Source organism: Anser cygnoides, chromosome 2 (genome assembly GCF_040182565.1).
Source record: "Anser cygnoides isolate HZ-2024a breed goose chromosome 2, Taihu_goose_T2T_genome, whole genome shotgun sequence".
Classification (NCBI taxonomy): domain Eukaryota; kingdom Metazoa; phylum Chordata; class Aves; order Anseriformes; family Anatidae; genus Anser; species Anser cygnoides.
In genome coordinates this window covers 10,562,544-10,589,479 of record NC_089874.1, presented here as the reverse complement: position 1 = coordinate 10,589,479, position 26,936 = coordinate 10,562,544, and the positions used below count along the sequence as shown (strand labels likewise).

The 26,936-nt window shown below is 38.0% G+C and overlaps 1 protein-coding gene across 3 annotated transcripts in view; it reads left to right on the top strand.

Moving 5' to 3' along the window:
• PTPRN2 (protein tyrosine phosphatase receptor type N2) overlaps positions 1-26,936 on the top strand; it is a 646,903-nt gene that overhangs the window by 47,378 nt on the left and 572,589 nt on the right. For all 3 annotated transcript variants that reach the window (XM_066991452.1, XM_066991450.1, XM_066991449.1), the window contains exon 2: positions 16,844-16,894. In XM_066991452.1, the coding sequence (XP_066847553.1) occupies positions 16,844-16,894 (51 nt within the window). The remainder of the gene's footprint in view (positions 1-16,843; positions 16,895-26,936) is intronic.

The following is a 26,936-nucleotide window of genomic DNA, read 5'->3' as shown; positions in this document are numbered from 1 at the left end:
AACCAATTTCATCTCTAATGCTGACTGCAAAAGTACAGGATTCTACATTCCCATTGAGCTGAAAGGAGAAAAAGCTGAGCTGAAGCTTCTAAATCTTTGCCTTATGTCCACGGACAAACATTCCTAAGTTCACAGATGAACGTTTCTAGAATGAAAAATCTTTGTGCTTCCAGAGGTGTTGCTTCGTTAGCTTCCTGAACTGACTTTTAAATGGTGTTTAACACCATAAAAAATGGTGTTAAAAAATACATAACACATGCACACCAAATAAATAAATTTAAAAAAATCCCAAATATGTAGGCTAGAGACAGACCTGTGAGGAATATTCTGTATTTTTTCATTTCTGCAAAGATTATTTGAAAACATTCCTGGCTATGTTCAGTGGATGATTTTGGGCTGCAGCTGTCTTGCTGAATATTCATTATGAAATGAATGTATTTAAAAATAAACCCATTAGGTTTGTTTTAATCGCACAAACTTGTCTTTCACTATGTGCCAGTGACCTGGCATGGTGACTGAAACTCTTAGCCTTAGGTCTCCATGGAAAATCTTCATGTTTTATTCTTCATTTTCTAAGAATATTCAACAATATTTAGATAATATGAAATATTTTTAGGGACAGATGCTGAAAATACGCTCCATATTATTTAGCTGTTTACTACTTTCTGCTTTAAAAGCCAAAGTGGGCCTGCTTTTTCTTGTGCTAGCCCTACATCTTTACCATAATACTTCCAGGCAAAACTGTGTGCTTTGCAGAGTGGAGTTATTTTGGATTAGTAAAGAGCTGCTTATAAATAACATAAGGCTTTCTGTGTGACTAAAGCAAAACAAAGGGAAGAAAAACCATATTTCTCCTTTGTTAAGTAGAAAGAAAGGTTAATTCGTTTTCTGTTTTTCCTAGTTTGGTTGAGGAATCTCTTCTGAAATGCAGCAAAGGCACTCCTCCAGCCTGCTTTAACTCTTATTCCTGTTCTGAACATCCAAGATCCTGACTTTGTCTGAAAAGTCAGTGGTTTGCCAGTGAACAGGAACAAGATTATTCCTTTGAGGACAGTGGCACTCTACTGCGGAAGTATGACCACCCGCAATGCCATAAGATGAGGCATGTAGAAGCAGGCAGGCCAAGGTGACAATGCCAACAGAGCTATTATCGACTGGAAACATTGAACAAACCTTAAAGCCTCATGAAAAAGGTAAATACGATGTACAGTGCCTCCTTTTTAGTTCTTCCTTCCTCTTGAGTCTTTGTATCACAAAATTTCATCCTCATTGTAGCATTCAAAGAATCAGAAAAAAAAATCCTACACATCTAACACACATATATTTAATATGCACATCTGTACATTTAAAATATAGATGTATTCCTGTAGTTTTCAAAGGCAGTCATTGATTCTGTTTTGTCAAAGTGGATGGCACTGGCTGAAAGTGGGAAAACTAACACATAGCAATTACTGAGATTAGCAGTCATGTTTGATCTGTAATTGCAACTGTGTGGTTAGTGCTTTTTATCTGCTGTGCCTCCTGCTGATACAGGTGGCTTGCAGTCAGGAGCTTCTCAAGTAAAGGCATAATGTACGTTATTATTCTTACAAGAAGGGAAGGTAGAAACGAAGCAGAAAATAACAAGAAACAAAAGCAGAGTAGTTTTAGTCTGCCTTCGTCATAAAGGAAAAAAACACATGGAGAAAATAGCTTCCATATTTTTAGGCATTTGTGAGTCACCTTAAATCTCTTAGAGTATTTTAGTAAAAATTATATAAAAACCTTCTACGAAGTAATGGACTAGTAAGTCACTCCTTTTGATTTATTTCCCTTCTTTTTAAAAAGAAAAAACTTCTTCAGCGTGTAGTCATTTTTCCATCTGGGAATGTAAATGTTGTGAAGTGAGCTATGTGGATTGGAAAAAGAAAGAAGCCTGGGATATGTTTCCTGAGGTTCTTTGTTAGCTTTCTGTAGTCATACGCTATGCTAGCATGAGCAACGAGAGTATTCACACAGCTGGAAAGGTAAGTAGCTGGGGGGAAGATCTGTGGCCTAAGCTTATTAGCCTGTCTGTAAGGTCCACATCAGTAAACTGTACAGGCTGTGATATCAGGCTGGCGATGGAGCTGTGGCAGAGAGGTGGTGAAGATCTCAGATGAGCTCAGATTAGTCAGAGAGCATTAACAAAGGAATCATGTCCCTAGAAATGGTTGTATCCATAGTGCAAACAAGTTTGGGACTTCTGGAGTGACAAAAGGCTCTAGCATCCAGTAGTTTCTTCTTCTTTTTTTTTTTTTTCCTATTTTATTCCCCCCAAAACTTATAATGTGCAAACGCTTTCATATCTCTTTGTAAATAAAACATTACGACTAAAAACAAGAGTAAATGTGTAGTAGTTATATATTATATGTGTGCTCTACCTTTAACCCATAAATACACGAATTGGATGCCATTAAATCATCATACGTCAATGGGCAGCACTGCCAAGGATGAGGAAAGCGAGGATTTTCTGGGAGTGAGGGGGCATGCAGGTACGTTCACGTATGGCCAGACAGGAGCTGCTCTCTGCCTGTCTGTCACAGCTGTGCCCTGTCCCCATGCCCTGTTTAACCTGGGAGGATGAAGAGCTGGGTTGCCCTGATGTAAGACTCCAGCAGACATGGCTGCTCCAAGGGCTGTTGTTTTGTTTAACCTACGTGCCTTAACTTCACGTTTTTAGCTGTGTGAAATTGTTAAAACTGTTTGTGGTGATTACGCAGAAAGCAACACAAAGTATTTTTTGTTTTAGTTGCTTTGATACTCAATTAATAGCTAAAGGGAAGTTGAATTAATAGATAAAACCTCTTAGCAGTAAAAATCCTGATGCTACCCTGAACGAAATTTAAGCCAAGTCTGCCAAGGGCATGCTTTTCTACAGCAAAATCACAATACAGCTCATCTTCTGTGAACTCCATTTTATTCTTTTTCCATGTGCCCCTCAGTGAAACTGTTCCAGGAACTTGCACAAAAGCAGGAGAACTGTAGCTACGCTGGCTGTTGTTCTGGTCCTTGACCTGGTACTCTTCAGCTGTCTGCAGGAAACTGAAGCCAGTTTCTCCAAAAGGCTGGGACTTGATGTGAATGTGATAGCTAAGCTTTGTTCTCGGCAGAGCCAAACGAAGGGAAGAAGCAGCGTGTTTTGTCCTTGTACAGGCTTGCACATGATAACAGCCTGCTCTGCCATGCTTTGCATTTATTGACATAAATTCTATGAAACAATCCCACAGCTGACAACTTGCAGACATTTTCATTACAATTGCATGTTTGTTGAAAGAACACCTCAAATGAGGTGGAACTAAAAAAAAAAAAAAAAGTTATTTCTGCATTTGGGAATTTAAAAAAAAATCTTGTTCCTGTACTTCTGCTACATGATGTATGCTTTGTGGAACAGGGGATAAAGGTCACAAAGCTTTCCTTCCTTCATTCCTTTCTTCCTTCCCTCCCTTTTTCCCTCTCTCTCTCTCTCTCTCTTTTTTTTTAGTGTTATAATTAGGAATTTTTGTAAACACTACAGTGATGTACAGAGCACAGTACACATTGGTCTTTGCTGTCTGCAGAGTATTAAATTCAGAAACAGCACAAGATCATATTTGTAAGATATTCAACAAATAGAAAGTTTCCAAGTATGCTGTTAAAGACTCCGGTTTAGTGTTTTGGCTGAAGTTCAATTCCTGAAGGAAAAAAAGAATATTTTCTGAATAATACTGGTTCATTAAAATAATTTAAGAATTCTTAAGAAGGCTCACATATGAGGTGCCAGACTGACTCTAAACCTCACTGAATATCACGTCTCTCAGAATTATGCAAATGCCACTCAACTTACAGTCAACTGTGGACTGAAGACTCATGACTAGAACTTCATGAAATATTATCACTAAGAATTTTCAGAAAAAAATCCCAGTCTTGAATAAATGAAACTTTGGAATAGGTTTGCGAACTGTCCGTAGAATTATTGTGAAATACCTTCTGTTCTCAGGATGCCTGTGAGAACTGACAGAGCCCCTTTTGCCACGCTGCAATCTGAAGGCAGCACGACTGTAAAGTCAGTGCAGCGTGCCATCAGGAGAGCTCAGGGCTGTTCTTAATCTCTGCTACTGGCTAATCTCTGCACTTCAGACTTTTTATCACTTTAGCCTCATTATGCTTTACACACATTTTTGCAAAGGTTATTTTCCTTCACTTCCTTTCTCAGACTGTTATTTTCCCATTTCCTCTTTTCTTGCACATTCCTCTTCCATAGCACAGTGAAGTGTGTGCCATCTCGTCTGTCAAACCATCGTCTCTCTCCAGCGTTTTCTTTCAAATTTCTCATTTTTTTCCCAAGTTTCTGAGTTTCCTCATCCATCTCCGTTCTCTGTATTTCCAAAAATAAAATTAAATGAAATAAAATAATCTGAAGTAAGTTTGGTAATCCCTCTCTGGAGATAATTTGCCCTGTTCTTTTTTGTTGCACAGACTTTGGGCTATCATTACCGGTGAGAGCTCAGATCCTGCAGGCACAGCCAGCTCTGGAGTTCAGAGCAGCTTCGTGGGGCAGTGGAGGAAGCTGGGAGGTAGTTTCCCATTGGTAAATACTGCTGCAAATATCCCTGTTCCCTTCTCTTTTCCACTATTTGCCTTCTGCTTGGTAGCTCAGGAGAAGAAGGAACATTCATGATAGCACAGGGAACGTGCACAGAGGAAGCTCTTATGATGGGAATAAAGATTGCTGCAAAAGTGCAAGAAGTACACGGTGTTTGGTATTTTATGCCGTACTGTCACGATGAGATGTGCAGAAGTTCAGTGAAGTAAGATTTTTGGGGGGATACGCTGCTTTTTGTATGGAATTTATCTTTAGCAAATATGCTTTGGAGACTTTATGATTTCCTCAGCTTCAGTCTTCAGCTCAAGTTTAGGTGGGAATATGAAAGATATGCAAGACTAACATTCAGCTGTTCTCAGAAGTGAATTATGATCAAGTGGGTCATGGCCCTTGAGCACCAGTGAGCTGTATATAACATGCATTGTACAGTTGTTTTTTAGTTGTAACCACATGCAATCATGATGATTGCCGTTCCTGATCTTTCAAAAGGAGTATGATAAAGGATGAACAGATAATTCACTCATGTATTTATGTATGCCGTATTTTCCCTTCCATTAAAATCAAACTTATCTATAAGTCAGCCTTCGAGTATAAAGAAGTAATCCAGGCAGAGACTTGAAAACACTCTATCCCTTCATTAGAAGTATCTAATCAGTACATCAAGTCAACAAAGTATGACAGATAATGCTCCTGAAGCCGTACAGATGTGTGCAACTTGCCTCCTGAGGCATGGAGGTCTCCTTGGCTATCTGCTACCCAGCCCCTTCAGGGTAATAACGAGAATTCTTGTCCCAGAGATACTTTTCCTTCCCCTGCCATCCCCTTCCCTGGAAGGCTTCTCATGGAATAAAAATCAAAAGGTTATGTGCTCTAGAGTTCCCTGGCTGGCAAGGAGCCACTTCACATTTTCTGTTGAAATCCCAGCACTTTTTGAGAAGAGATGGAAGGCCTTGGCTTTACTTAAATCACCCTTAAAAAATACTCCTCAGAAGATGTTTGTTTGTGTTTTACCAAATGTTTCCTGCTACCTTTATGCAGCTGCTTATTTTTCTTTAAGGTTCAAAACGTTTCTGTGATGTGGAGAAGTACAATAAGTATACAAAGGTTATTATTTGTACTCTGATGATCAGTAGCACTCCAAACATGACCACGTCACCATTCTGTTAACCACTTACAAACAATTAATAAGCTTTAGTATTTAACTAGATAAGACTGGGTAAAATACAAGAGGGGAGTCGTGGTGAAATGATTTGCCCAGGGCAGCAGCAAAAAACAGGACCAAGACTGGGATTCCAGTCTGCTAGATCCTCCTCTGGCGACCTTGCTAGTAGGCCTGGCTTACAGGTAGCTTGATATCCCCTCTTCATGATATCTGGGGGACATGCAACATCAACTGTTTGTTAACATCTTTTTCTCATCTGTTCTATCAAAGCTCTAAGCTTTTTCCTCCTGCTGCACAAGTTTCACACAAACACTTTGGTTGTTATTATGTACAGAGGGAAAAATAACAAAGAAAATAAACAACAACAAAAAAGAGAGAGGCATTTGGTCCCTGATTCACAAAGCTGTTCAAATGCATTAATTCTATCAGAATCAATAGGTGTTAGATGCTAAGTTAATGAGAGTTGGGGACTATGTTGTTATAATATAGTAATGACTTCTGGCTATGCTTAAAGTTGAAAGGCACCTACATAAACTCTTGAAAACATCCAGACTTCAGGGTTTTTCTTCCCATTTAAATGAATTTTCTCAAGGGCAGTGTTTTCTTGTTAAAAGGATTTTAATGGCTAGATAAACTTCAAAGTCTTCTAATTTATTTTATTCATTTATTTTTATTATTTTTTTTCCCCTAGAGAGAGAAAAACTGTCTTTTGTTTACTTTTTAGGAAGGAACCAGAGTATGAATTCTGGTGCTACTCAGCATACGTCAGATTTTTCAAGTTTCAGAATTATCTCTGATTTTCTTGTCTTCCTCCACGAATTGCTTTAATCAAATTGCTTTAAGCCTTTTTCTTAACTACTTCTCTGATATATGTCGTTATGGTGCCTGCCTCTCAACAGCTAGCCTAGAGAAAAAGACTTCTCACTGGTATTACAGTGGCAGAGCTACTTCACAGAGACACCAGCAGAATGTATGCTGGGACAGCTGCTTCTAATGCCAGCCTCATATACATCGGGGTGATTCAGGAGTAATTAGTGCACAGTTAGTGGTCAAAATCAGGACCATTCACTTGCAGGGCCAGATTTTCTTTGAAATTGGTGTAATTTCACAAAAAGTAAGTAGAAGTGAATCATTTTACCCTGTAATGAATTTAAACTACTGTCTGGAATGAGTTTTGAATCAATACAGGAGAGATTGTTATGCTATGTTATCAGCATAACAAAATTGTCCCAAGTCTGCCCTTTAACGTCAATCCCAGACAAGAATGCGGAGCGATGCCCAGATTCACAGTGCCATGCAAGGCCACCAGGACTTGAACAAAGCCACATGGTGCTGCACATTGATTATATGTCAAGGGATAATTTGTATTGATTGGAACAGCTTAGTTCTTAGAAACTTTGCAGAAATTTCTAGTACACAAACATTTATGAGATTCTTGCATTTTTCTATGGAAAAGGAAGAGTTTTAGGCATCTTCACTGAGTACTCAATTTTGGTGGGCTACCAGTATCCCTGTATGATTTATTTCCCATAACTGCCTCCTGATAGATAGTGCTGTAGCTCCATTCACAATTGAAATTCCCAGGGTAAACTATAGATAAATCTTGGTGCCACAGTCCATTGAATTTTACCTAATATTATTCTTTTTTTCCTTTGAGAACTTTAAGAGACTATGACTTTCTTCATTGACTTTCATTATTCTTCTCCAGCACATGAATATTTAATACGAATTACCCTGGGCTGTTTAAACTCTTTATTAAAGAAATTACCAAATGTATATAGCAGTGCCTCTTTCATGAGATGAACGTGGGTGTTTTCATCACTGTAAATAAACATTGTGATTCAAAATTGCATGATAAAGTTATGAGGCTGTTTTTTCAAACACTCCCAATAATACCAATTTAAAACGTTTTCAATATCTAGGAGACTTCAATATGGGTATGCAGAAATAAACAGATTTAGAGCCCTGCCTGGTTCTTGTGTCCCTGTTTGGAGCTCACCTGTAAAGTTTGACTCCCAAACCCACTTGTGCTGTTTTCTCTATTTTGGAATTCTTTCCTGCAGTAAATGACTGTGGACTGTCCCCTTGCTCTTCAGGCTCAACTGAGTTATGAGATGCATTTCTTTTCTTCCCAAGTTGTTTTTACCACATCTGCATGATAATTTACCATGGTATAATTAGCTGTGCAACAGGGGTGGAACAAAAAGGTGAGTGATTTTCTAAGCAGGAAGAGAAAGGGAAAAAGAAAAAAATTACGTGACAGATATTGGTCGTACTGCTGCTGTCCACACAGGCATCATCAGCTAAAAGATGCTGTACTGTTTGCTAATTAGAACAGAAAAGCCAATCATTCCAGAGCGGTCCTCTGCAACAAATTGTTTCTACTTTTGAAGTCTGCTCAAGACAGCACTGGGAGAGGCGCATTAAACTTAAATATTGGGTAATTACTTTTGGAGGCGATATGACTGTATGAGAATTGTGAATTCTGGTTATCTTTTTTTTTTTTTTTCAAGCACCAAGCAGATACTCATTAAGATTCTCTGACACATAATGAAAACAAAATTTTGGTGCTTATTAGAGAAAAATGATAAACATACCTCTTTTCCTTCCTTTGATTATGTGAATACTGGAAGTTTTCCCAAAGCATGAGGAGCAACTTTAAAGAACTATTTAAAAAACAAAACAAAAACAAAAAAAAAACCACAAAAAACTGTCGCTGAATGTGGAGGCTAATTAACTCCAGATGATAGGTCATAAGCTTCTTCCCCATGTAAGTGTCCTGGAAAATTTTATCTTAAGAACTATCTTCCAAAGCACATGACCCCCAGACAGACAGTTCCTAGTTCCTCTATCTAATAGTTCATTACTTCTTCAATCCAGCTCGTCTTAACTCAGAGAGTGGAAGAAGGCTAGAATTGAGTTATAATTAGGACTTAGAATTCATTCCATTCCGCTGTTTTTTAAAACAAGTATACAGGATGAGGCTGACAGTTACTGATGGGTAAAACAAGATTGACAGATATAATGATGGCAGGAGTTCTTTCACAGAATAAATATGACAGAGGCCACTGAACTGCAATGTTTGCTGGTCTACGTGCAATCATACCGAGGAAGGCTTTGCTGGGTAACATCATCCTCTGCTTTACGTAAGCCTCAGTTTTAAGTTTTCAATACCTTATGGCTATGAAAAATACTAGAAGGCCTTGCTGCACACAGATTTTAGGGGGAAGGATATCACGCAGGCACCAGCAGCTAAAAATTTCAGGCTGCTTTTAGATATATTTAAACAGCAACATGGAATTCTTCATTTAGATTCAATGATGTTCAGCCCTCAACTTCTCTGCTAAGTGCACAAAAAGCTTTTTGCTTGGGTCAGAGCTGTGATTTCAGTTGGTGATGGCAGTTTAGTGGCCAGTGAGGAAGTTTCTTTTAGCAACTGGTAACAAGTAGAAAGTACTGAATCGCAGTTATTAAAGGACTGGTCTGGATTTTTTCTGAGATTTTGAATACAGCAGGTGAGCACTTCATTAAACATTTTCTAATTTTGAAAGAACAGATCATACACTGAGAGGTAGAGGTGCTAATTTCTTCCCAATATGGGCTAGCAGCATGATTTTTCATGGAGACAATGCAAGTTCTTTTAATATTTACTGTGAAAAACATGACACTAAATCATACATTGCCTGTATCAGCCCATGACATGCCATGTCCTTCTGAGCCCTGGGCAAAATGCAAATGCTATTCCAGAGCTTTTCTAGTGATGGCCTTTCCCTGTCTCCTCCCTTCATGAAGTGTTATTACTGATCACATCTTCAATTATTCTTAACAGTGACCTTTCCCCGGTGCTTTCCAGCAGAAAAGCACTACATCATTGCAATCACGGCATTAGTGATCAGATAAGTTAATAGTATTTTCAGCACGAAGCCATTCCCTTCTTTAGTGGTGGACAGGCTCAGGACTAATTACCTGCAAAAGAAAAGATGTAATTTTTTTTCCCTTCTAAACACAGAAAAGACACAATAGTCCCATTGCGCGGTGAGAAATAGCATCATATATCACAGCATTTTTGTACTATTTTGCTTACATAGTGCATCAATCCGCACACGCTGAATAGCAGGTGATATGAAGGAGGCAATGAAGCACTAATATGACCTGTGATTGAGGCTTCAGGGGCAAGTCTTAGCTATAAGCTTAGTACTGACATTTTCCCTTTTTGAATGAGAACTCTTTATTCCGTGGTGAATTATTCTGGCTAGGATCATATTTCAATATACAGTGTACATGAAAAATGATTGAAAGAAGCAATAATTCAGAGTTAGGGAAGTGTTAACGCCATATGTTAACACTTATGGGAAATCTTTTCTTACTTTGGAAACTTTTCATATAAGAGACTACACTATCTTCCAGTTAACCACTGCAGGGATTTCATGTGTCATCTTTCTAATTGTTAATTTGGATTGCAGGAAGGCCTGGATTCTTTCACCAGTGATCAGTGCTTTGTTGTACTAGGCTTTGTACACATACACATGATTAAAAATAATAAAAACATCTCTACCCTCTAGAGTTTACAGTATTACGAAAAACATCAGGCACCTGTTACATTCAAAAAACATCAAAGATGGAGTAAGGGCAGAAGATCAAAACTCAGTACTTACCATGCTGTCACATATTTTTCTCATTTTCTCTCCTGGGAGAAAAGTTCATTTAGTATTCTGTGCTCCTTTAATATTATTTTGACCAAAAGGTAAACTGCTCTTTTAAGCAGTTGTTGATAAAATGTCAGAGGTTCTGACATCTTCATGAAATGTCTGCTTCAATGAGGACTGTTCTGCACATCCTGACAACACATGAAAAATAAAGGAGAATGCATCAAAACATATTCTGCTCCTGAGGAGCACTGAGCAGAGGGAGCAGGATGGAGCAAGTTCTGCCCCTCTCATCCGTTTCTTGGCCATTCTACTCAGCACATTCACCATCAGGGTGACAGATGAGGAATGCTTGAGTATGCTGGAAGAAGGGAAGTGGAGGGCACCTGAGTGAAGATCCAGTCGTTCCCAGCAATTGAAACTGATGAAGAGGTGACAGGCGTGCTGTTTGTAGGGTGAGTGAACAGAGGGGAAAGGGTAGGAAGGGTAACGTCTGAGTACTCTGTGCTAGTGCTTGGGAGGGACAGAAAGAGTAGAACAAAGGTTTTTTTTGGAGAGTAGAAGAGAACAAGTAGGAGGTAGAAAATATACTTCTAGAAAAGAGAGTGGAAGAGTTAAAAGAGGGACAGGAAAAATAGGCAAAGAAAAATGGGATAAAAAGGAAAGTTGAAGAAATTGGGAACATCTACATTTATTATCAGAGTGAATGCCAAAATAAAGCTGAACAAAATGAGCAGTAGCTAATTTTCCACATGCAATTTTTGAGTAACGAATAATACATTATACCTATAGTGCCTATGTAACCACACAGAGTTACCGTATACAGTAGAATAAGGAAAACAAGAGGAACCCGTGATCAGCTTAAAGTATATTCTTCCCTGCTATGCTTGCAATTTTGTGTAATTCTAGAGTTGTTAAGCATACGTGTGTAGAAGACAAAGGAGGATGTATTGGATAAATCACAGCTTCAGCAGGCTGGACAACATTTCTCTCACTTCTACCAGCGAGAAGAGCATGTCTCTCTCCGTCAGTCAAGTTTTCTGTTCAATTTTCTCTTGAAAGTCATACTTGATACTTCCTTCCAATCAATTTGTTGCTCATTGTTGTTATACATTAGCTTGTTTTTTGTTGGTTCAAAGTTATATAAGCGCAATACTTGTAAAATATAATTCTTAGGCCTTATTTCTTAATGCTGCTATATGAAAATAAACACGAGCTCTATTTACAACCGTTCACAGGTGGTGCTAATGAACCAGGGAGACACCCCCCCCCCCCCCATCAGACATGCCCAGAGTTGATACAGCCAGGTGTTTCCTTTTTGGTTTCCATTACCAGTGCTTTGCAGAATTTACTCTTCAAGGTCTCCTTACCAGAAAGCAAGTAAACCTGAAAGAAGCAGATAAATGAGGAGTGAACTTTCATTTGAAATTATTAAAAAGATTAGAAAGATATTTTTTATTAAAGAAACCTCTATTGACTAAAATCTTGTGATGATATTAGATCGTTATGGTCTACAAATGTTAGGAGACATTAGGTGGTTATGTAGCCATTGAATGAAGATCACGAAAGGAAGAGACAGGAGAGTCCTAACAACGGTAAGGATTTTGGAGGTTTTTATTTTCCTAAATTGTGATTGACAAGTATGGGAGAAATTTAGCTTTTATTGTATATTGTTTGTTTTCTTATTTTGATGGTGTAAGATATCTTCTGATAAAGAGAGCCCAAGGCCTCTTTTTTGCTGTAGCTGGTAAAGCTGCTTACAAACTTAGAGCATTTTCATATGAGATGTGTTTAATGTAAAATCATCATAGGCTGGTTAATGGGAAAGGATAGAAAAATGAATGTAATACAATTATTTGATCAGTGGATTCAATAAAATAGTTTTCTCAATAAGTAAATTAATACAGCTTTTTTTCTAGAGTAAACTCAGATGACTTCAGCTCATGCCTGACTATTACAATCTTCAGAGGTGTCTCCTGTAAATCCCAAAAAAACAACATGGTCTAATGGTTTAAACTCTTAAACAAGCCTAACTTGTCTTTGAATTGAGGAAAGCAGAACTGCTGTAAACCTGATAAAAAGAGGAGGGGAATAGTTTTGATAGTGTCTCATGATAAGAGTATCTTGACAAAGAAATTTAAACTTTTAGATCCTATGCTATAATATTTTGGGTTTGCAACAATGCTTTTTTTTTTTTCAATTATATTGTACTATTGATTGTCTGAAAAACTATTAGAGAAGGTGGAAGACTTTGATAAGCCCTATGAAATGTACTTTCTTGTCTAGTTAACAAAGACTATTCCATGTAAGTGTAATGTAATATATAGCATAGCTACCCACCCTTATTTAGGCAGTCACAAAGCTTTAAAAAAAAAATGAGAAAAGGTGTATATGTAAGTGGGTCTAACACAAATGGTCCTGCTACATGAAGCAGTCTAATAGTAAGCAACTGAGTTATGTCTCTAGAAATTAGTGGATGCATGACAAACCTTTGCAAACCTTTATGCTTAAGAATGTGTAAAGCACATATTTACCCAAGTATATGGGGTAAGGTCCTGCTTACCTGGAGTTTAAACAACTTCTGTATGTGTAAGGGAAAAGCTCTCCCTGTGTTATTAAGTTGTGCAATGTAGGCTTGTGTGCCTTGGTTACATGGTGAGTTGATGATGAAGCTTACAATTGAACTTGTTTTTGTGGGTGCTGGTGCACCTATGTGCCACTATGGCATTGTTCCAGCCACCTTTGTTACCACTGAGATGTGGGATTTATCACTAGGGCCATATAAGTGTTAGTGAAAAGGTAAATTGTTAATGCAGGTCAAGTAACAAACCTGTGTTCTAGATTAAGAAAAGCAATAATAAACACAATGCTAAAATCAGTTCATTAGGTGACAAAATCTTGACTATCCCTGGATTTTGGTGTGTGCTAACTAATGCTAGAAAGGTCTTTTCTTGAAAAGACACAAGGGGCTAGCAGAATTGAGCTTGTAAAATAGTCTTGGTGCTGCAATGCCAGGTTCATGTATTTACATTTTACTGCATAAATGACACATCTGAATCTACTGCTGTCTGCACTGAGTTCTTGGAAAACTTAATTTGGCATATTTAGGCATATATTCAAAGGAGTGCCTTTGTGTACCTTCAACTGGTTGAAGCTATATGAAGAATTTATTTAAGGGTTGCTGTATGAAGTAAATGTGTGAGGTGGGTTTTTTTTGGGGGGACAGGAGGGCGTTGAGGGGTATTGCATCAGGTTTATGTATTTTGGGAGAAGATCACTCGTAGAGGATTTGTTTTATAGAAAATGAAATTTAATTTTGATCCCATGAGGCATGAACTGATTTAAGTGCCGACTGGAAAAAATGCCTCTTCACTCTTCAGTGGTGACTTATTGCCATCATTACTATTAGTTGGTAGATGATATTTTAAATGAAATACGATGCTTCTTAATGTCACAGCAATAACAACAAAAGATAAATTAGTAGTTAAATTAGCACATTGACTGGGTGAAATATACATAATAATTAACACTAGTAATAACTTGAAATACAATATTTTTCAAGGAGTTTAGAGGTCCTTGTAGTCTATTTTAGGGTAATCGTAGATGGATATAGTTTTCTATGCGTTGACTTTATCAATTTGCTCTCCAAGGCATAAATTTTCAAGGCTAATGGCATCAAATGCCTAGTTGCAGTCAGCATCTGATAAGCAACTACTATCAAAAGAGGAACTAAAACATGGCAAAATCAATTTTCGTTTGTGCTTTTCATGGAAATGTATTAGGTGATAATGCAAAGCGTATGTAGCAAAAGCAGAGTGCATTTGAGTCAGAGTTCTGTAGTCATGTAGCCTGGCTCTTTATGTCTTTGTATCTGAATGTAATCATGGTGTTCCTCTTTAATCTGAAAAGCAGAAAAATCCAGATTTTCAGTATACTGTGGGACAGCCTATCTCTAGCAGGTGGCTTTGGGCAGCAGGTGGCTGTGGCCCTCATTAGCAGCTTCCAGGTGTTTCGAAATCACAAGGGGCTTGCATGAACCAGTCGCTGCTTTTACCTTGACTCCACTGGAAACACTTCTGGTTCAAACTCATCTGACAACCTTAGGATCTACAGCCCAGCCATGGTGGAGTGAGAAATCAACCACAAGACTCCTGTTCTTCCTTGGGCACAGGGCACCTCCTGTAGTGCTTTGGAGGAAAAGGCCATCTCAGGCTTCTGGTTTTAACCCCTTTGAGATCTAGTCAGAAAATCAAGGCAGACAGGTTTTGCTGGGGATTTTTTCCTAACCATAAGAACTTCTCTTTTAGAAGAAATGGCAACCTCAGATCTCTGAAAACAGAAATCTTGAAGTACACCTGTTGTTTATCTACTCTGTATTAGTACATAAAGTTTTTTTTTCAAGATTTTAATTTTTGAAGTGATCATTACTGTGCTTTTAATTAGCGCTCCTTCTGTGCTGTGTAGCCTGTGCTGATGTGTTTTGGCCGCTGCCTGCCACTGTTCTTCTCTTAGGTTCTTTATGAGTCAATACCCAGTCAAGGCATCCTTCTGCTCTGCTAGGTTGGCACCAAGGCTGCAATATCTTCAGGGAGTTTTTAGATGCTGTTTCAGGTCAAGCAGCTGCTACAGTAGACTTGTCTGGAACAAAACTATACATGTCTCCAAAATGTCACAAACTGGAATTTGTGGACTGTTTAGACACATGCCGTTCTGCTGTGCTCTGCTTGCAGAATCCTTTCTGAATCTGAAGCTTTCTCCACCTTTCACAAGCTGCCCAAGGAATACTCACAGTTTATCGGTGCATGGGTAAAAGGACAAGAGAACGCTTTTATCAACGTGCATGTTGCAGGCTGTCATCTTTGTTAGGTTGCGTTTGTGGTCTTTGTGGGTAGGTGTGGGTGTAGATATAAGTGGTTCTGCCAGTGCACCAGCGTGACTTGAATTTGTGTAGATGCTTAGCTCAGACCTAGCGCTGTGCTAATAAATCCTGCTGAGAGACATAATTTATTAGTTCAGGCTTAATGATGTGCTAATACAGTTACCTGCTGAAAGGCTGTGCAGGCATACATAAGTCACTCCTCCTCCTGAACTTTTCTTTTAGCAGGGTTAAGACTTGTGTACTTCATAGACAGAGTCTTGAGCCTTTTGTTTTTTCTTGGTTAAATCAACCTACTTAATCAGTTTGACTGAATAGAGATCGTTGTACTCTGCTTCTGGGAAGAGAGGATGTGCTCTGGTGTTTAGGTGTGGTGAAGCAGTGTGGAACTGCTCAAGACCATTTGATTTCTATAACTGTGTTATTTATAAACTTAAGGTACTTCCCAGAGATGTTAAAAGGCTTAATTGTAGAAATGTGTTCTCTAGGGCAGTGTCTGTATTCAAAATAAAGCCTCATTCCTTGGAGTTTATCCAGTCCTAGTTTTTTATCTTTGTGAGAAGACAAAGTAAAGAAACTAGTGGTTGGATTAATAGAGTGGATGCCCTTGCCAGTAGTGTGATACTTCACTTTGCTTCTGCTCTCGGTCCTTGTCCCTGTCCCCATGTGGAGTGACCAGAGCAGACAGCATCCTACCTGCCTTACTGCTCTCAGGAATACCAGCAGGAGCTCATTTCAGCTGCAGACAGAGGGGGTAATAACAAATGTCTCATTACCTGGCTTGGTGCTATCAGCCACAGGTGGACTGTGGCTGTCATCCATGAAGATGTGTCCAAGTGGATGAGCTGGGTTTGCCAACAGGGATGCAGTTTCTAGGGTGAGGGATGGGCTGGCATAGCAGGGAGCTGCAAAGGAGCCAGTTTGGAGACAAATTTCCTGCTTCAAATATGGGGGGAGACAATGCCAGGAACTGCACTGGTTTGTCAGCTGTCTGTGAAGTTATCATGGTCTTGTTATGGATGGCTTCATTTTTAAGCCTTTCTCCAAAGAGTAAGTGCTCTTGAGGATCTAGACATGGTGTATGGTTGCAGTTACTAAATCAAAGCCTGCAGCTTTTTAACCTATTTCAAGCATTTTATATCTATTTCCTAGTCTTGTCTCATTGCAGTGTAAATAGCTTGAGGAAACTCCTGATTTCTGGCAGTGTGTAGCAGCATTACTCTGCTGTTGTGTGTGTTGTGTTCAAAGTTGGGGAATGTAAAGTTCCTCAAATTACTAAATAAGAGGAGCACTGAGAAAACCTAATCCTCAGCAGAGGAATAATGGGAAGAAAAACAGCAAAGGTTATTCTGGATGTAACCAGTTAGAAAGATGTACTGTCTAACCAGCTTTGTTACTGTGTTCTTAACTTTCTGTACTGCCCAATTTAGACTCCTAAGGGCAACCAAATGCCTGACACTTGCTGAGCATTTAATAGCCTGAGGGGACTTCAGTCTGTGCTAATTATCCACAGTTTGAAACCTGTATTAATTTTTACCTTTCTATTGTGTTTTTAGGTTGCCTGTTTGAAGATGACCTTTGCAAATCTTATGAAATCTGTGTAAATGGTAAGTCTTGAATGTTTTGTTTGCTGACTACTCTGTCCTCTGCAGTGTAATTGCTGTGTGGTCAATTTAATAAGCCAAATCTATATATGAATGGGGTGTAGGGGGGACATCAACAACAGGACATGACTGTTCTGGTCAGCAGGTAGGGAAAATTTAATAGACTTAAAAAAAAAAAAAAAATCAACCTTGAACAACATCTCCTTTCATGAGAAATAGATAGTAATTAAATTAAACACACTGAAATATGCTAACGTTTAATTTGTCTTCATACAGGATGAAAATAACTTCAGGTTGTTCATCTTTTTAGAGGCTGATGTTGAGTAATTACCAGTCTCCTTTTATTCAAAAGGTTATTATTTATTATAATAAGAAAGAAGGTCTCAAAGAAAGACTACCATTGTTCTTGATTATACTGCTTCCTTTTTCTGTGATTTCACTTGAGCTAGATTTGCAGAAGCAGATTTCTTCTGCTCTCTTTCAATTTCCTTTCAGTAAGTAAAAAACAAAAAGCCAACACAAACGTGTGAATGAGTCTAATGGAAGATTAGGAATGACTCTTTTGACAATACTCTAAAATCATTAATGTGCTATATGAAATCGTTTAAGTCTTGATGAAAAAACATGTTTAAAGAGATCTTTTGAAGCAATTACTGTCATAAAGTATATAGATCTGTAATTATGGATTTTTAAAAATTATTAAATATAAAATTTCTGTTGGTGAGTGTCTGACATTAAGCAGATGTATTCATTTCCATCAAACACAGGAGCCAATAATGTGTCTACTTATAAATGAAATTTATTAAAATCCTAATTTAATGAATATCTAAGATGAATTTGATGTTAAACTCCTAGTATTGTTCATCGTCAGTTAAATACACACAAAGGAGGGAATGAAGGACAGAAATATTTTCTCCCAACTCCTCAACCATAAAATCATTAGACAGTTAGAAACAGTAGATTTATTAACATCTTCAAAGATAATTCTTGTGCAAAATTATAATTTCAGGTTGTTTCTATACCATGCTGAAACTCAGAGGATTTCTGTGTTTGACACAGAAAGGGTAGTGGCAGTTCTCTGCAGCGTTGTGTTTTGCTGATAGCAATGATCTCAAGCACCTAGTTGAGGTCTTCCCAATGCAAGTATGGCTATTAGGGTCTTATTATAGGCAACAGCTATATCTGTCAGGCAGTATGTGATGGAGGATTTATGCAAGAGATGATGATAGTAAAAATACATATATATTTTTTTTGACAGCGGAAATCTTCAATAAAGATGTTCCTATGAAGGTCACTTAGTTTCTTGCTCTAAACCTGTTTTCTTAGTTATAAATATGGTTTCTAAAAACTCAGCGTGATTTTTCATTAGAGTACAAACTTTGATTGTGGAAATTGTCTCTGAATTCAGAGTGGACATCTTCTATAGATCCACTATTAGTTTGGTGTAACTGTAACTTAAAGAGAGGTCACTAATGAATAAGACAATCAATCAATGCTATGTTGTAATGTCTGAGCTTAATTAAAAAAAGGAAAATGTTCTGGGATTCTGTCACTGTGTTTAAGGTTACAGCAAAATGTTTGGTTCGTTCTTCCCTTCTCCTTCCCCAACTGGATGTGTGGTGTCCAGAGTAGATTTTAAATGCTGTCCTTGATGCAAATAAAAATATATCATTGTTGAGAAAATTAACAGAATATTTGGAAGATCATACTTTGGAGAACTAAAATACTTTCAGAACTTTTTATGTGTAAGATAAAACATGTTTGCTTGTGGATATTCCTTCCAATTTTTCCTGCCCAAACTCCTCCTGGTTCAAGTGCAATCCTAAAGTTCATCAGAAATCCTGATATATTGAAATGAGAATGCTTTGCTGACTTGAAAGCTCAGAAGCTTAAGATTGTGGAGGTCTCTATGCTTGGGAGCAGAGCTTGCTTTGTGTATTGCAAGGTCACAGAAAGGTTTGTCTCCTTCGTGGTTGCACAAGGGTATATTTCTGAAGTACAGTGCGAATGTGGGTAAGAAACAGGACCTACTTTTAGGTAACATCTTTAAAGGATCTGTGATCTGCAGGTCTGAGTCTGACTCCTGCAGGAAGGCTGGTAGTTTTGATCTTTCTCTCGGCCTCCAGCAAAGGTAGCTGAACTGAGTGCGCTTTCAAAAATGAAACTGGGTTTCCTTACTGAAAACATCAGTCACACTCTGTTGTTATCTCATACAATGTTATCAACTGGAGACCTCAAGTACTAGTCATGTGTCAGGCTTGTAAAAGAATAACCAAAACATCAGTAACTGAGCTGTTCCATGCTGTTAGACAATTTCAAAAAAGTGATTTATTTTTTTTAAATTTGGAAAGCTTTTAATAAGTGAGATTTGTATGAATAAAAAAGGGGATGTTAAAAGAAGCTTATTTGACTGTCAAAAGCAATGTAATCCAGTTGTAAGATCTGGTATAAACAACAACTGTATCAGTTGCATCACTACATCTGTTTAGGTCATATGCCATTTTTGTAGGGCAAAGAACCTGCTGTAATAATGATTGTTGACTTTTCTGCAATTTTCCCTTATCATATAAAGGTCTCTTGGCTTCAGTGATGGGTTCTCACTTATGTTTGTTTAATAGCTCCAGCAGTGTTCATGCAATATTAATTTATTTCCATAAACCTTTTATCAGTTTCCTGAGCTGCACTGACTCATCAAGTGGTTAAAAAGGAACATATTGTTTCATGTTTATTTTAATGGCATGATGATAAGCCAAGCAAAAAGACTGAGTTAGTTTTCCTGAATTTTTTTTTTTTGCCAAGCTAGAGCTTCTAGGGGTGAAATGGCTTAGGTGTCATTTATTTTATTTCTAGTAAATCATTACTTCTCATTTACAATGGGAGGCACTGATATTTTCACCTGTACGAAATGCTTGAAGGTTGAAAATGTGAGCCTAAAAAACTTGATATGAAAGGTGGATATGCTAATGAGCTGCAGACACTAATAGAAAATAATCTAGTGTCTGTAAGTTTGGAAATGCTTGCTCCCCAGTAAGTGTTGGTAAGCTGCTACAGATGCCAATGACAGCAAGTAACAAAATGTCTTAATTAAACAAGATCTATAGAAGGGGAAAGAACAAGAGAGAAAGTGAGGGCAGGTGTAGCGACAGCTGTGGTTATGGAGCATTATGGCACTCACATTCACACACATCTCACTGCCTGTGTTAAAAGTTTAAGTAAATGAGCTAGCCCATGTGTTGCATGTGGCATTTTTTTTAACCATTATACCTAGAATGTGCTTGTATGGAAAGAAAAAGAAACATCAGGAAGGAATTTTTAGATGGTCTCTTGAAACAGAACTCCCTCATTTATCCTTGAACACTCCTTGTTCTTATATATATTAAATGTATATATTAACCCTAGTGCAGTTGGTGAAGCAGAAATATGTCATAGTCATGTTCCATTTTGCATTTTAAGTGACAAGTAAAGCAGTTCATGTAAAGTGTCAGCTTAAATAGCTTCCTAGCTGGAAGTCTTAAACAGGCTGCTGAAAGCAGCACAGTGAAGATGTGCACTATTGCTTATCCTTTCTTATGAAACACTATTGAATTCTGGTAGTGCCACTGGGAAAGATGCCATGTGGTGTAGATAAAGGCGTTCATTTCAAAACAGCCATTCCTTATTGTCCTGGATCTTCCCTTTATTAAACTTTTGGAACTGTTCATTTAGAAGGATGGCATTTTCTCCTTTAGGCTCGCTCTCCAGATATTTTGCCTCAGAAAGAAGCTTTGTGCTGTGTTTTATCTGTGTGTGGATACCACAATATCTCTGCTTCTTATCAGCACAGCCTTTATAAATTGAGGTAGTTTTATTTATGAAAATGTTGCGGCTGCAAGTCTCCTTCCAGCACACAATCATAGCAGGGTTCATGCAGACAAGATCAGATTGTAGAAAACAGCTCTGTGAGGCCAACCAAGAAAGTTAATTAAATACAGTGGTTGGCGCAGTGTGCATCATTAAGTCAAGCCTCACTGACAGTCACTAAACCTCTCCTAGGAAGCCATGCTCTAATGTCTGCAGTAAAGCTTGAAGATGCCATGTCTCTGAAAGGCTTTATAAACAGTTATGCACAGCTGAATCAATATTGCTTTATGTATGCAAGCTGTACTTGTTAGGAAAGACTTAAGCTAGCGACGTGTGTCAAAGGCTTCCGAGCATGGCAGTACAAAGTCATGAGCCCTTCCAAGTTTGGATGGCTCCAAACAGTTCAGAATATTAATGGCCTTTCTTCCTAAACCATTGAGCTTCTCGAGCATTTGGAATATGAGTGGTTGCATGTGCTGGTGATGAGCCATAAATGGTAAACATGTGCTACAGATGATAAGGGGGAAGAGTCAGGATCCCTGAAATGGCTTCTTGAACTTAATGTGTTCCGCTTTGAGGTTTTCCAGATCATTGCCTACTAGGATGGAATTACAGAGGGAGATGCACCTCAGCATTGTTTAGCTAACAGATGTCTCCAGCTACATCTGCATTTGCAAGGCAGTGCTCTTACAAAAGCTATCAAATTTTTGTCAAATAACTCTACAAATCTGTGCCTAAGCTTTTCAGTAAGCAACAGTGCTTGTTATAACTAAATTCAGACTTCTGAGGAGTAATGTCAAGTGTTACCTCTACGTACTGCTGCTTTATTATGTATGGACAGAATGTCTGTGCTTTCCAAGGGTGTGAGCTCTTCACAAATAACATCTGAGGTAAATGGAAATATATGTATGTTTGGAGTAAAAATCGGGCTGATTAATTAAATACAAAGATTTGGTTTCAATGCTTCCTCTACACCGTTTTAAGGACACCATGGGTTTTTTTTGTCAGACACTTAGGTTTTTTTTTTTAAATATGCTTTTAATAAGTATGTTGGAAAGATGTCAGAATCTGGTATGATACTCAAGGATAAAATTAAAAAATCTACCATTGTACCATGGTATTCTGAAAACTGAAAAACCCAAATCTTCAGAAATACACAGTTCATTCAACTGAAATCAAAGGCGAATTAATACTTAAATATTCCTAAGAATGGTGCCTTAGTTGCTAATATAATTCACATTTCTTAGAGTTCAAATCTTTTGAAATAATTCTGTACTTGCAGCTGTGGAAATAAACACCAAGATCAAAATTTGCTCACTTTTTTCCCCATGCTTGTCCCTGTGAGTCATGTAATAAGATAGATGAGACCCTGAGCAACCTGATCTAGTGGGCGGCATCCCTGCCTATGGCATGGGGGTTGGAACTAGATGGTTTTTAAGGTCCCTTCCAACCCAAGCAATTCTGTGGTGATTCTATGATGATGAAGAGCAAGGCAATGGCATGGACTTTGTTTGGGATGAAGACTTTTATTTCCCATCAGCCTAGGCACTCCCTCTCCCTTCACGTTAGCTCTCTCTTCCTCTTGTCTTATGAAGCTCTAAGGGCACCTGTATTAACGACGGTGTCAGAGCTACGCTGGGTTAATGACTGGAAGAGAAATTAAGTTTCAGCACCTAACGAGGAGCATGACTGGTGATAACCCAGCAGTCAGTGCCTGGAGGAGTTTGAGGCTTTCTCAGCTCTCCTCCACCCTGCCGTGCTGCTGCCTCGCAAATAAATTGTATCAGCTGAGTTCCTAAACTTGGAGTGTACGCAGCCCAGCTTTCACAAACAGGAACATTTATAATGTTGCAGAAAATTTCTGAACTATCTGAGGTGAAATCGTGGGGCGGGGGGACAGAAATAACAATTTTACCATGAGGTTAAGAACGCCAGCGCAGGGATGACTTCTGCTACAGAGTACCTCTTTTTCTTCTCTTTAATGCTGAAGACAAGGTCCATCTATCTTCCAGTCAATCTGTTTGCCTTCTGTTTATCTCAGTGTGATGCTAAAATAGCTGCCTGTGTGATAGCGGGGTAGAAGTGTCAAGCACAACTGGCATTAAAACTGGAGTAGTGATGAAAGGTGAAGTTATGATCTTTTCCTTAGGAAAAGGAGCTTAGTATGATAATGCAGCTATGGTTGTCTGCGATCCCAGCTGTTGCTAAAGGCTCTGTTGTGGGTTTTTGTGAAGAATCTCGAGTTGGGGGTCCTGCAGGGCACAAAGCCATCATTCAGGCTTCCCTGATGGCCTGGTGTCCGGCAGCAAGAATGAGGTAAGTACGTACACCCATAAATCTGCCACCAGCCATCACAAATCCCTTAAATTCCTATGTCCTGTTAAGGCTTGGTGCTGCTGAGTATTGAGATAAAACTCTGTATAAATAGGCATTGTTTTTTTCTTTCAGCTCAGGAAAGGCCACTGGGGTGTTGTCATCTGGAAAGTTAGTGTTGTGACTTACACTAGTGTATTTTCTCTCTCCAAATATCAGTACTGAGCTTCACAGAACAAGGGCAAGCACTGCAAGTAAAATGGTTCAACCATTTTAAATGATTGTAGGGGATGGGGATGGAGTTTGGTGTTTAATTCACGGTGATTTGGTAAAAAGATTCTGCCTCGCCACCCATACAGGGTTTTTGAGGAGGGTGGGGAGGGCATAGATCACTGGAGAATAAATGTACTTACCCAATACCTCTTTCTTTTACCCATCTTTGTGTATTTGGAATGATAATTTGGATGGTTGTCCAAAGTTCTGGAATTCTTTGATTTGCTATTTCTTGAAAATATTTGGTATTTATTCACTGAATAATGTAGTTGATATGAAGTCTTTACTCTCACAAGATGTGTGTGTATTTTGTTACAACACACAAGAAACAAATCCTGTTTATTTGCTGCTTTTTGAAACTTTTTCTAGGATACATATAATCTATGGTAACTTATAAGGTAGTGGAACATACATTTTCTTATTTTTTTCATTAAATGGCTTTGAGATGCTGTTTGTACATGTATCTTTTATTAGTGTGTGGTAGACCCCTTCATTAACTCTTTTTGGTAAGCTGTGTAGCAGCTGGTGGCCCATTTACTGGAGATGTTCAGAGATGTTCTCTATTTCATTACTCTTTTTTTGTGTGTGCAATAAAATAATTGTAAATTGACATCTGGGAGACTACAGGAAAGTACAGCCAGTTTGATAAAGGCATTAGGGAGTCTCAATAAAATCTGTGCCTGATGAATCATGAAACACGAGAGCCTGAAAAGGACAGTGTGGTCTGTAGAGAAGAAGAGAATACCAAGGGATAATGTGCTGGCAATGAGGTGGAAAGAAAATGAATTCTGGTTTGGAGTGACACTGCAGCAGTGTGGCTCTGCTGAAAATCCATCATGCTTTCTCCCCTTCTGGTGTCAAGGGGGCATTTAGAACTGTTGTAGTTTACTTCTTGATTGAGGTGTTTGGATTGTGGCTCCTGAACAAAATAAAATAGGCATTTTTTTTCTTTGAACTGTTCACCTCTACTAAAACCCTGCATAAATATATTTATGTATAAAGAATAGTAATAAAAAGAAATTCAAAACAAAGTAGAGGTGGAGTTGGTGAGTTGGTAGTGATTGCTATGCGGTTACATTGCAATTATTAGGTGACTTCACATTTGAATGAGAGGGCTATTCTTTTTAATCCCAGGAAAAAAAAAAGTCTTCTAATTAGCATGTTGACTACTTAAAACGTATAATTACAAAAATGAAGTGCAAAACTTCAAATCTATTTGCTTATTTTGGTCGTCTTTGCCTAATCTCTGTTAGATGTGAATCTGTGGTCTTTCCCTTTATCCCTCTGAATGTCAATAAGTGAATACTGTCTCGATGCAATAGTGGTTAACTGGGTGAGTCAGACTAATTATTATCATTGATTATCAAGGTACTTGGATAATTAAGTGTCATTGACAAGAGTATCCAAACTAAGATGGACTAGAGAACATTGAACACGTTTTCTGCCTGAGAAAATATTTTTCGTCATCATACTGCTTGTATCTTTTTGAAAACTTCGGTAAACCTGTCTAGTAGTACATATGTTTAAAATATGGGATAGTGAATCAGATCATATTTTCAAAAACATACCATTTTTGCAAGGCCATTAATGACTGACTGTTCACTCACTGTGTTTTGTTGTTGGGTGTGTAGGAGGCAAATCTGTAGACTTCTTAAATGTCTCCTGAATAAGATTCTTTTGAATGTTTCTTGACAATTACAAGATTCTCCATGTTGAAGATGCCATAGCCATTATTCCTACCGCTGCCCCAAATAAATTTTTCTTCAGAAGTTCTGTCAAAAATCCTCCTTGTTTCCTACCCAGACTGTGCATTGGCTGACTGCTGTTGCATTAATAATCACTTTTGGTTGCAGACTTCATAGCATTTGATAACCACTAATGGATTTTTGGCTCTTTGGTCTGAAGATAACTTGTATGTGAAAATACGTTCAATAATAAATAGCACTATGTCACATAATGAGCTATGGAGGAGGGGATTACTTTAATCTATAATAATCTAAATATGAGATGCAGGCTGATATGCATATGAAAAACAAATTTAATACATATGATAATCGCTTTCAATAAATGTGCTTGTCCTGAACAGATCAACTAAACAGATGCAAGATTCATTTTTATTTAAAAGAATGTAGGTTTGTCTTAAGTTGTGGGCCTATCACAGGAAGTCCTTATTTTGAGTTGGATTGGGTCACAAGCAGATCATTCATCCAGAAAGAACTAGAAAATATATACCTTCTCTTTGTTGTAATGCTTAAAACTCTGTAATAAGTAAGTGGCAAGCTTTTATGGTATCTGTCCTCATTTAATAAATAGGAACATTCAGAAAGAGAACTAATTAGAGTACTGGTGATTAATAGGTAAAGACCTGTTAATGAAAAGTCTCACTCCATTGTAAGCCATTCAAAGACTTTTATTTAAACAGAATTTTCTTTAATGCCCCACAGCCACCATGGCAACAGCAACAGAAGTTGCTCTAGAGGTAGAAAGAATAATAAATATATTTTATGTTCCCAAACTATTTGTTGTATTGTAGTCCTTTACTTAAATAGCTTTGGCTGCTGCTGTGCATAAGTTGAGAAATACTTGGTTGCTTTAGCTGCTGCATCAGCATGTTCCTGTATTGGCTCTCAGGTAGGATCAACATGATTTAAGAAGGTTGGTAAAAGCAGTGGGTGTTAAGGGAGAGTTAGCACGGAATACAATGCTTAGCTGCAAAGAACTGCAGGTCATCGCCTACACTTTGGACTGTAAACACTTCAGAGGGAAGGTGTCTATCAAAATATTTTTTTTTAGTGTAATGCATCTAACACTTGTATAAATACCAAACTTGAAATGTTTTTATAGTGAAATTAAAACTCTGAACCTAATCTATTTAATCTTAGTCCTTTAAAGACTTTTATTTAGCCCTCAAATGCATCATCTCACAGACTTGTTGACAGATGATTAGACTGTACCATTACAGTTTTTTTCTGGAAGTAGCAGGATATGTATGATTGTGAGCAGTTGTGAGCACTACAATTTTCAATGGTAAGCATCTCTTTTTGTTAACTTTCGCTGTCTGTTACCTAGCTGTAATTGATTCTTTCTCTCTGAACTTTAGAATAGATGAGAGGTGAATTATCCATCCAAAAACTTTATTATGTGCTGATATGGGGCGGTGGTGGAATTGAGGGTGGAGTTGAAAACTGAGACCTTCAGATTTTTTCTGTCATCTAATCCTCTTTCTTAACTCTGTCTTGCTGCTGTATCTCTGATCCTCTGAAATTTGGATGAAAAAACTATTGGGGTACATTGACAGGTAGATAAATGAACATTTGGACAGCAGGCTTGCCAACAGTTTTGTATTTTATTGGATGCTTAGAAATAATGAACTGCAATATACAATCACAGTGGAAGTAGCTTAAACGTCTTGCAGATTTGCAAAGTTAAATGAATTCACCTCCAAAAGAAGTTGATTTCTGCTTGTTTTGAATTTTAAATTTTCTCGCTTCAAGGAATAAGCTTAACTGTTTCTTATGTCTGTGATGACATTAGAGTTTGGAAAGCATTTGTTTTTTAATAGTCGCCTAGTAGTCATATGATTTCCTCTCATCTTAGAATGTTCCCTTACCTTCACAGT